Source organism: Mustela lutreola, chromosome 3 (assembly GCF_030435805.1).
Source record: "Mustela lutreola isolate mMusLut2 chromosome 3, mMusLut2.pri, whole genome shotgun sequence".
NCBI classification, from domain to species: Eukaryota; Metazoa; Chordata; class Mammalia; order Carnivora; family Mustelidae; genus Mustela; species Mustela lutreola.
In genome coordinates this window covers 184,280,520-184,292,293 of record NC_081292.1, presented here as the reverse complement: position 1 = coordinate 184,292,293, position 11,774 = coordinate 184,280,520, and the positions used below count along the sequence as shown (strand labels likewise).

General features: G+C 42.9%; 1 protein-coding gene and 1 long non-coding RNA gene across 2 annotated transcripts; both read right to left on the bottom strand.

Annotated features, from left to right (window-relative positions):
- Positions 1-944: 944 nt before the first annotated feature.
- TNP1 (transition protein 1) lies at positions 945-1,516 on the bottom strand. The gene is made up of 2 exons (XM_059168988.1): positions 1,331-1,516; positions 945-1,144 (listed from the first exon to the last, which is right to left on the bottom strand). The coding sequence occupies exons 1-2, from the start codon at positions 1,467-1,469 to the stop codon at positions 1,116-1,118; spliced, it is 168 nt and encodes a 55-aa protein (XP_059024971.1). The 5' UTR covers positions 1,470-1,516; the 3' UTR covers positions 945-1,115.
- Positions 1,517-7,425: 5,909 nt separating this feature from the next.
- LOC131828188 (uncharacterized) lies at positions 7,426-8,489 on the bottom strand. The gene is made up of 2 exons (XR_009352278.1): positions 8,229-8,489; positions 7,426-7,618 (listed from the first exon to the last, which is right to left on the bottom strand). It is a non-coding gene; the product is annotated as an uncharacterized LOC131828188 (long non-coding RNA).
- Positions 8,490-11,774: the final 3,285 nt, after the last annotated feature.

Below are 11,774 nucleotides of genomic sequence, written 5' to 3'. Positions count from 1 at the left end.
GCTTGGTACACACCCAGAGGTTTAGGAAAGAAAAGACAGGAGGAGGTAAAACTGTGGGAGATGAAGGAATGGAAACTGGAGGGAAATATGAATTAAAAGTGTCTGTGTGCCTAATGGAAAAGGAAAAATCTTTATTCTGTGCCCTGCATTTTTCCTGCAGTCTTTGTTCTCTTAGTTGTTGGTGGGGGGTGAAAACTTCATGCCCAACCTCATGCTTCTTTCATAGCCTCTCATAAGCCTTTCCTGGTTGCTTCCCCTGTCAGGATCCTAAGTGGGTGGCTTGGTTTAAATAAGATCTTGTTTCCGTTCCATCCTGAGCTACCCTGGTCCCTCAAGCAAAATATCCCCTGATGGGGTAGCTGCTGAGAAGAGGTGTTGGACCCCTGGCACCCTGGCCAGAGATACAAACCAGGTAGAACAAGGTAGAGTGTGAGGGTTAAACATTCTAAGGATATATCCTTAATTGCAGACACACCTAAGGTTCATAAGTTTCATTTATGACATCAGATTCTCACCAGCTGGATTGCCCGGCCAGTATCCCTGCTGACACAAGGTAAGAGTCTCCCTAATGGTCTTCTAGTCCTGCTCATACATAATCAGATAAATTAGCATGGAGACTTCTGTAACCATCCCTGGGATTCGTCTTTTAGCTTTAGTTTAGCCCGTGGTTCGGGGTTCCCTTGCTATTAAACCCTTAGATTTTATGGCTCCTAACTGCATTTATTCCAGGTCTCTTCTCTCTGGTCCCTTTCCATAGTGAGGGAGAAGAGGGAGATTGCACATGGAGACCAAGATGTGGTGATGGTGGCCAGCCTGTGCTGGCCACACAAATTACTCATTTTCCAAGATTGTGTTAAAGAATTGACAGGTATGAAGCCATTTAACAGGATTCTTTCCCAAGTCTGCCCAAGCCCATTTTCCAGCCAAAAGATGAAAAGGAGACGTTCGGTTCTCAAAATTTTATTGAGATGTTGAGGAGAAACAGCCAACATATACATTCCTCATTTCGTCACAATTGGCATTTTACCCACACGATAGGCTCTTCTCTGGCTGTCATCCTCTCATTGCTGCCTGGTGCTGTATGAAGTCCACCAGGACAGAGCCCATGGGTGGCATCACAAGTGGGAGCGGTAATTGCGATTGGCTGTAGGGGAAGGACATGGTTGCAAGAGGGACACAGGTTAGAACATCCCCATTCTCTTCCTGCCCCAGTGAGAACTGAACTGGAAATGAAATTCTCAGGCTGAGATTCTGGGTCCAAGAGAAGCCAACTCCAAGAGGGAGGGCCCCTGGGGTGAGTCCCCTATGTTGCCTGCTTGTCCCTACTCACCATCATCGCCCCGTTTCCTACTCTTCAAGCTTCCTTTCCGGTATTTTCTCTTGCTGCCACCTCTCTTCACTCCCTTGTGAGGAGCTCGGTTCTTGCCCCTCCTCATGCCATGGCTTTTTAATTTGCGGCTGGTCGACATTGTAATTTCTGCCAAAATGAGGGGCTTTGCAGGGCCCGGAGGCCAGGAGTCTGGGTATTTAAGGCCTTAGCCATTGTGACTGTGAAGGGGTGTGGCTTAGCAGATGGGTGGGGCTCCACTGTGATGTCAGTGACCCTTGTTACACTTGGGTCATATATGAGAAATAAGGTGGCCCCTCTAATGCAACTCAAGGCTACCTTTTTATGTTAAATGAGGATTTCCAGACAGGTGTTATTGAGCAATTCAATTTCAGTTCTGTGCTAGGCATCTGGGGAGTACAAGATACCATAAGAATAGGTATCTCCTGCCTCTAGGAAATTTAATGTCTTCGTTGAGTGTGGGTATGTGTGTGTGTTTCAATCTCTTACAGCACTGGGAGATCACAGATGTATTTCTATAAGGATGTGACTCTATGAAACCCAATCCAGTATGAGCAAAATAAAAATATTCCTTCTCTTTCCTCTAACTATGACACTATGGGGTGAGTAATTTTCTGGGGCTGTCCTGTGCATCAGAGGATGTTTGAAAGCATCCCTGACTTCTACCAGTAGATGCCAGTAGCTGTGACAACCAAAAATGTTTCCGAACATTGACTTGGGGGAGGGGTACAATCACCCTCTGTTGAGAACTGTTGGCTTTACCATTTAAAAAAATTCGGTCATCAAATATTTACTGATCACCTAATATACGCAATGCACTTAGGTGTTAGAAAAATAGTTATGGATAAAACCAGACATGGACCTGTTTTCCTGGTGGCTTTCAGCCTCATCAGGAGAAAGCCATCAGAAATCTGCACATATCAGTAAATAATCACTTCCCAACAGGGTTCAGGATAATTACATCTTGACATGGTACAGAATGAGGTTGGAGAGAGAAGCAGAGACCAGACTAGGCTCACGTGCGTTGGGAAACCATGGAAAAATGTTTATGAGAGTAATGTGACAAGATTATGTGGAAGGTAGATTGATGGGGATGTAGAGTAAATAGAGGGAGATTTTAGCACTGATAGTAGTGGTTCAGGAAAGAGAAGTATTTGATAAAGGCTCAGGCCTGGGCCAGAAATGGTGTTGATCAAGATGTAGAGATGTGGATAGGAGATACAGACTTGGTGACTGATGGACTGGCTTTGGTTGGTGACAGTAGAAGGTGCAGAAGGCATGGCTTTTTTGTGTAATACAGTTATCTGGATGCTGGTGCTACTCCCTAGGATAAAGTCTAGGCATGGGGACAGGGATCATGATGCATTTTGGTTTAAAACATTTCAGGTTTGAGCTGCCTTTGAGATTTCCAAATAGAGATATTGTATGATTGCTGGGTTCATGGGTGTGGAGCTCCAAGTAGAAGTGTGAGCTGGAGATACCCCACCCTCTCCAACTTCCCCAGCAATGGATTCAATAGCCAAGATTTTCTTCTTCCTCCTTCATACCTTATATTCAGTCCTTTGAAAAACATTTCAGTGGATCTGGGTCATTACTTCCTCTTTCTGTCCCTCTTTCTCTCTCCCCTGCCATCATCCTCATTCAAGAACCAAGCACCTTTCATGCATCACATTTTAGCAAAAGTTGGTTGACTTTTCTAGAGAAGAGAACTGGTTCAAGTTCCACTCGGCATTTCTGATGTCTATAGGTAAAAGGACAAGCCATGTTTTGAAACCCAGATTCCTTGAAAAGCCACCATAATGGACATTTTCCATTATCCTCTTTCCCAGTGGGTTCTGTTGGAGACTTTGATGCCCTCAAACAGGGAGGACCTCTAGAAATATGCTGTGGGTTTGTCTTTTTGTATCTTGGGACTTTCTTGTACACTCCAGTCTTGTTTCTCCTATAAGCAAGATCCATGAAAGCAGAAGTTTAAAACTTATGTTTGCTGCTTTGTGTTCTTGAGACCTTGAACAATCCTTCCACAGAGCAGGAGCCCAATAAGGGCCCAATAAGGTTGAATAAATAACAAATCCTTCAATTTTTCTGACTATCTAAATTCTCCCCATTTTGTCCCACCTCTCCAGGGAAGGCTTCCTTGACTTTTCAAATTCTCATTGTTCTTTGTAATTTGTCCAGTGTTCATGGTCCTTAATAGTGTTCTCAAAGTCAACCAAACCTAAGTGTGTGACACCCTGTTCTATGCCCATATTGCTGTGTAGTATGCATGAGTCTGATCTCAAGAGGAGGCATTGTGTCTTGGTTCTTGTCCTGACTGTGCCCTAAGTATCACTTCTTTGGACTTCAATCTCTTTATTTTGTAAATAAACTTGTTGGGTTAGGTGATCTCTGACATTATCTGACTTTTGTGGTAGGTACCTTGTAGTTAGGGGTTGTATTTTTTATTTCTACTGCATTTTCCATGGGTACTGACAGTCCACGGTAGGTGGTCAATACGCATTTGTTCATTCTCACTTCTTGGGTATTATGAAGATAGACAGTAAGACACAGAATGACTCTAGGTACCACATAGGAGTATTTCTAGACAGGGAAGGGTCAAAAAGACACTGTCTCCATCATAGGCCCCCTTGCTCCTGTGCCTGTTGACTAAAGCATTTGCAGAGGAACTAGCCTCATTAGTTGGAAAGACATTTTCTGGATGGTCCTGCCTGGATAACATTTCTCTCCCCACTGCCCCGAGTCCATTCCATCCCCAAAGACCCACTCTGCCCAGGGGAAGCTGAGGTCACAGGGAATAAGGCAGCCAGAGTTGAGAACTGATGAACAAACAAGAAGAGTTCCTTTTCACCTAGGGTTAAGGAATGCGGTTTCAGACACCCATGCTGAGAAAGTCCAGCAGCAGAGAGCCCAGTGTGGGGGAAGGCACTTGCAGGCCAGTTGGGGCTAGGGCTATGGGTGTTTGGGTTGGCTTCTGGCTCAGGCCTCCTGGACTGAGGACAAAGTAGGGTTGAGCATTGGGCACTGCTGCCCGTCTCTGCTTCTCTTTCCATTTCTGCCCCAGTGTTGCTTGAGCCAAAGGCAATTTAGATAGAGCACAATGAATTCACTCCTGACCTTTAGTGGACCTGGAGCCAATTTTTTTTTTTTTTGAAAACTGTTTGTGAATCCAGTCTGCTGGCTGTCTTCTTATCTCTAATTCTGTTCTTTTTCTTTCCTCCTTCTGAGGAGGAAACTGAGGCACAGAGTGTTTACATGAGCTTCCTCAAATAATCCAGCACAGGAATAACAGAGATGCCCCCCAAAACCAATTTCCTCCATGCTTTGGCTTCCATGGTGGGTCTTAGCTTTATTTCTCTTGATGCAAGGAAATGGGTATTTTCTGGTATTGCTAAGGGGACATGGAGAGAGAACTGAAGTCCTTGTCTTTTTAGAAGGACAGCTATCAGCCCTCTCTGTCTTGGAGCAGAGTGTTATCTTGCTTGAAAACAGGTGGATAAACAGAATAGTAGTCTTTATCTCCCAGAAGAATGACCAAAGTGGTGTTGTGGGGAAGAGTTTGGAAGCCAGCACTCCCAATGGCCCCTCTCTTAGGTTAGGAAGGGGCAGAGGCTTTGGGCGTCACTGTTTTGGAAGTCAGATCTCTAGTGGGGTCCCATCTCACCTCTTCAATTCAAACTCACTCTATTAATTTTCCTGGTTAGTCCAATAGATGTCTTCTTCAGGGCTGGATCTCCCCAGCAGGCCAGGAATTGGGGTTTATTAAGAAGGAAAATGGAAAAGTTGCTGACAGTCCTTATACATGTTGATGACTCAGTCTGAATCCCTTTCTGAAACCCAAGTCTCTCCAGATGTTGACCTCAGCTGAGAAGTGGGAACCTTCTACCTTGTTCACATGCATGCTCTGTCTTCTTTTCTCTTGTTCTTGCTGTTGCTGCTGCTGTTTGGGCAGGTGAAGGGGGCTCAGGGGAAGGCTATGTGATGAGAAAGCTGCTGAGAGAGGGGTCTCAACAGGGACAGCAGTCTCTGAGCTCAGGACTCATCTGACGTCTCCAGTAGGGAGTGAAGAGAAACCAGAGCCCAAAGCCAAGGAAGGAGGGACCTTGACTCCATTTGCCTCTTTCCATCCAGTCTGGGAAAAAAGGAAGGATCTTGTTTCTGAGGATGTCTGGGTTCTGCCTGAAAATTTGTTGAGATTCTTTCCTCATTTGTCCTCCAGGCTCCTTTCCCATCCTTGTTGACTGCTTTCCTAAACTGTTTTTCCATAAACATTTTCTGTTTTCCAGGAAAAGAGAGTTTGGGCTGCTAAGAGACAGGAGATACATCACAAGACTAGTGGCCCTGCTAGGTTCCTCAGGAGTCACCTCAACACCCTCCTTTTGGAGGTCAAGAGGCTTGTCTAAGGGCTGCACCCTGGCAGTGCAAAAGACATGGCTCGACCCGGAATTGCTGATTCCTATGCCAGAGACTACCCACTGCTCTTTACTGCCTTCACTCTCCATCTTTTGCCTTCTCTGTGTTACATGTGCTGCTAGGGTCACGGTGAAGGAATCTAATACTGAAGGAAGACAGAGTACTGGGTGGGGGGCATAGTGAGTTCTTAAACATAGGGTGTGACTTTGGAGGTCTTCTGTACAAATTTGAAATTCTAACTTGGAGAGAATTCAAAGTTTTATTTTTGTTGTTATTTTTGGACTTACAAGAAGTTATTTGAATATGTCTATTCCTTTTGTAACTATTAACAATAAGACCACATTATGTAATAGTACACAAAGTAAATCCAAATGTTATGCTTCTGAAGCTTCCAAATAAAGTTTCCACATTAACTACTCCCCTGACCCCACTGACCGTATGACCTGTCTATACCATAGTGAAGGAGAAGCTCTTCCTTGCTGGAATGCACTGGGGGTATAGTTCCCTGAAGCCATAAGGCAAAAACAGGGTTGTGGCCTGAAAATAGAAAGGGGGTATTACCGTATGAAACTATCACACATATTCCATTATTTGGCTTCATGTGATCCTTAGGAACAAATGTGTTTTATCCATCCACAAACTGGAGTAAAGAACTTTGAGTTGGTAGGGTTGCTAGAAAACAGTTTCATAATAAATAGGTCTGGGGATGGAGGGTAACTTGGCCAAAGTCACAAATTATAGGCAAACTTAGATCTCAAGCCCAGATCTCTCCATCTTCAGGCCAGGTTTCTTGCCAATCTGCCATCAGGCACTATTGTTAAGATTTATGACCTTTCCTCTCTTTCTTCCTTTCTGTGCTTTCTCTCTCTGGTTTTCCCTTCACCCTTCATGTTCTGGGAGCCACATGCCAGGAACCTTTGCCCTCTTGAAATCATCCCACCCACCAACCACCATCATGTCACTGAGTTTGAGGACAGCTGCCCTGTGAAAGGAAGAGGAGTTGTCATCAAAACTATCCAAGGACCACAGTGACAGACAGTTGCCACAGTCCAGGGTCAATGCCTTTATACTTTCATTGTAAGGCATTGTGACCAATATGTTGGTAGGGTACATTGGCCAGAGGAAATTCTCAGTATTTCTGGATTATTTCTAATATATTTGCCTATTAAAACTCTACTGACCAAAGTTAGGTCAAGGGAGAACATCATAATCCAATGATATCTCTTTGGTCCGTTAAGAAGAAGCTCCACTTCCTACTCTTAGTGGTGAGCAATGAGGGTGAAAGAGAGAAGAAATGTTGGTAGAACAATTTTATTTTGCCTTTCAAGGATCTCAAGAATTAAAACTGACAAAGAAAGTTTGTCTGACTGAATTGTTGCCTATTTGGTTTCTGCATTGTTCTTTTGAGCAGAATTCTCATATTTTAAAAAGTAGGTTTAGCTGTATTTATACTAAAGAAGGGGGACAAAGTAAATCTTTCATAAATCCTGCAATTCTGTGGTCCAAAAAACAAGGATCTAGTGACACTTTGCCATTCACACACCCTATGCTGGGACAGCAGGTATGACTGCCTAGTGAAATCTTCAAACCAAAGCCTTCGCTTTCAATAATGACCCTCTTCCCCCACCGATGCCCCCTCCCACCAAAAGACGCAGATTCTCTGAGTGTTGCAGTGATCAGATTTTATTGATCAAGAATTCTCAATGATGGGCAGTTTCATTTTTGTTCTGGGAGGAAATGTGGAGGGTAATGCCACAGAGGTGCTCTTGAGTTCTGGTAAGTACTGGTAATCACCACTTGGGAATATTTGTATCCCCTATAGAACATTGTCCTGCAGTAGTTCTGGACAGTTTTTCCATGCTGTAAGAAAGCAAAGACAAAATAGAAGTTATAAAGTTTCCTGGTTAGGGTGAGAGACTCTCAGAAGGTTCTTCAAATGGGCAGACAAGGCCACCTTGGCATTGTCCAGATTTTTCCTTATGGTTTTGTTATCCTTTTAGCTATGGTTTGGCCTGGCTTACTTGAAACTTCCTGCAATGCCTGTTCCTCATAAGCTATGTCTCCCTGGAATAAGCTACATTATTTGTGGGACCCAGGGCAAGATGATTATACTGGCCTCTTGTTAGAAGATATGCTCTGGATCATGATAACAGAGCATAAACCAAGCCTCAAGTCCCCTAAGTACAGGGCTGTTTCTCTTCTAATGTAAACATCTAGATCGAGACATTGCTATCTAATTCATCTTTATAATCCAGGAGAGCTGGTTAAGATCTTATTCATAATTGGGGCTTGATGAATACTTGTAAATGGCTTGCTTCTCAATGAGGGGATGCCAGGTACCTGAGAATGAATGAAGCCTCTTCAGTAATGCCTTCATCAACACCTCCTCCCTCCCCTCCTCTTACACATTCCTCAAATGCTCCCTTTACTCCTCCTATACTCTCCCAGGACCACATAGTCAAGAACTTACCAGTTGCTTTCCTCTTCCTCCCCCATGTTCTCCTTGGTGGTACATTTTTCTAAGCTCCTGAAGAAAGTCCTCTGAGTCCTAAGGGATGGGCAACATTGCTGTATTGGTCATGGTAGGTTGGCTGACTGGGTGGCTGCCCTCAGTCATGGTAGATGTTATAATCCCAACATGGGTTTTCTGGTTATTTACCAGAAAATGGTTTTCTGAGCCTTGAGATGGGGCAGGGGGAGCATCTGAAACTAGGCCACTGTGGCCTGGGACTTCCCCACTCTGGGATGTCACAAAGTCTGTATGAGATCAGTGACCAAACTACAGGAGAAGGGATGAGCAGTAGGACCTCAGATGATTTCCTTCAACATTTAGTCAGACTGATTTTTCTGGATCCAAGCCTCTTGACCTACTAAACTTGGATATATTATTTCATTTCTCTGATCTTAAAAATCTTCTTTTAGTTAAAGCCAGAAGGATAGGGACTCAATGGCAATCCTATTATTTTACTAATGAGGAAAGTAAATGCCCAGTTGGAAATTACTTCCTTATAGGCTTCAGGAAATTGCTCAAGGACACATAAATACTAAATGATAGAGGAGGGAATTAAATCTGCATCTACTTAATTTTAGTGCTTTTGTACAGTGTCGTCTCATGTATTTGCTGCCATGGCAGATAGAGGCAGGAAGTTTAATCACCTAGGGGGTCATGTATACTTAATGTTCACCAAGAAGAGAAATATGGACAAAAGGCTTGAATATTAAAACCCAGAGGACACTGGCCCAAGTCATTGATGGGGATGGAGAAGAAGGGGTAGATTATAAAATGCTGAGGTGCCTGAGGAGAGGAAGGGAAAAAGCTATGAAGGGAAAGTTTGAATCCTAGACTTCTGTCCTGAGTGAATAAGCACCACAACCTCCAGCAGATACTAGAGCAGCACCTACATTTGGACAGAAAATACTGGTTTTGGTTTTACACAGATGGAGATGTCTACTGGACAGACCTAATATCCACTACTATGTGCTCAGTAGACAAATGAGATATAGGCATCTAGGCTGATGAGGTAGAGTTGAGCATTGGCAAAATAGGGTGTTGTATAGTTGAACCTACAGGAGGTGAAGAGGTGGTCTAGGGACAAAATTATGGGATTTGTCATCCATATTTAGGCATTTCAGAGGTGGCAGCTGAGGAAGGAGACAGCAAAATAAAACTCAGGAAAGAGTGAGTTTGCAAAGTAACATGAAAGCACCGGATGTGGGGTGCCCATAGCACTCGCTGGAGTGCCAGGCGCTGTTAGACACTGGAGGAACCTCATCTTATTTTTCAGTCCTACCTTATTTGACTTTATAGAGCATGTGACATTTAGGGTCCTGCAGAGGCAGAGTAGGGGGTGTGGTCAAGAGGGTAGTGGGTAGAGGAGAGACAGGAGGTGAGGTAGTGGAGAGTAGAAGTTTTTTTTTTTTTTTTTTTTTTTTTTAAATTTCTTTTCAGCATAACAGAATTCATTGTTTTTGCACCACACCCAGTGCTCCATGTAATACGTGCCCTCCTTAATACCAACCACTAGGCTCCCCCAACCTCCCACCTCCCCACCCCTTCAAAACCCTTAGATTGTTTTTCAGAGTGCATAGTTAGAGGTTGTTTTTGAGCAGAAGAAGGTAAGCCTTCTATTTAACCACTCTTCTCTGACATAGAAAGTTCTTGCAGACTCACTTTATCCATATTTCCTTCACCGCTACCTGATCTTAATTTCCTCCTTTAGAGATAGATAAGTCTGCAGTTTGGGATGTACACCCAAGTCCTGACTGGTCATTATTTCACATTTGTATCTTCCTTCAGGCACCTTACACTCTGGGAGTACAGAGCCAAGATAATAGTTTGTGCTTGGAACAGTGCCAGGAATGTGGTAAGTAATCTGGAGATATTAACCTATTTATGTAATCCTTACATCAACTCTGTGAGGTTGATATTATTATTTCGGTGTTCTAGGACCAGTGGTGTTGGATAATTTGTCCAAGACCCTGCAGCTAATAAATGGAGGAACTGAGATGTTCTTGAGTGAGAAACTAGATTGATTTTTCATGTAAGACATATTTTACAATTTTTAAAAAAACATTAATGCACAAAGATAGGCACTTAAGAAATTGCCAATAAATCCTTGCCAACTGAGAGGTGGATTACTATTATTTTTTTTCAACACAAAGTTCTTGAATAAAGATATCTTGTTCACAAAGTATAGACTTATTCACGCACTTGATGTATGTGAGATAGGGGGAATCCATGCTGATATGTACCTAGGTTGGTGAGTTCTCAGGCATGTTTTAGTCATAATTTCAGATCTCACAAACACGGCTCTACTACTTCTTTTCTCTCCATTCCCCACTCTGACCCATGCCACCATGAATGCATAGGAAAGCGCACAGAAACACACAGGCCCAGAGACAACCGCAGATCCTCAATACAAATTTGGATGAATAAATCAGTAGTTCTATCAAACCATCTCAGGATATAATATCATGATCATGATCAATCCTTTTAGTTTAAAGATCTGAATTCTTTGGATGTGGAAACAGCGGGATTGTTAGTAACTTTTGGTGAAAGAGGACATAGAATAAATTAAACTCAACTTCACAAATGTGTATATAGTTGTTTAAATACAACTCTATGTCCCTCTTTTTCTTCTCTCTCTTTCTCTCTTTCCAGTCTTTGTTACATTCCCTGGGACTAAAACCTTAGTCTTATGTTAAAAGAAAAAGAGTATTATAGAACTTCTTGCCTCCTAGATGTGAAAGAGGCAGAAAATTAGAGGGACTGTGGGAGGTGCTTGAATTATCACCTCCCTTGTCCCCACATGAGATGAATCCTCTTGGAGGGAGAACCATTGTTCAGGAAGTGTGCTTGAAAACCAAACTTTGAAGGAAAAGAGAAGAAGACTTATGTCTTGGGGGTCTCCCTACCAGTTTTTGCCTTCTGGCACCACCCAACAACCATCCAGGTGTGCTCCTGCAGTCTTCCCTCTCCTTTCTTGTCCATGCTGAGTCATCCTTCATGATACCGATGTTTTCATGTGCTGGGGTGGCAGCCCTTGACCAATCCCTGTTACTTTGGGATTAAATGATTACTGAAGCTACTTGAATCTCTATTTTCATGCCACCTGTTTTCCAAATAAACTTCCTAAAGCAAAACTAATCATGTCACTCTTGTTCAAAACATTTGGGAAACTCTTTACTGCCTTTGAAGTTTTCATATTGGCCCTCTCAACCTCAACCTTGCTTTCTAGCCATGTCTTCTGTTCTCACCCTCAGGGAACCTCTGCTGTTTGAGCTAAGTTGAGTTATTTGAAATGTAGAAATGTACAGGTGTTGATGGGAAATTCAGTGTCTTACTTCAACTGTTAAATTTTAGCACCTTTACTTATTAAATACTTATATGTCATTCAAGACTCAAAATAAGGTCCCAAATTCTATAATTACTTCTTCAATGAACTCTTCACCTTTTGGATACATTTTATATCATTTACCAGATTCTTTCTAGAATTTTTTGTATGCATATCTTCTC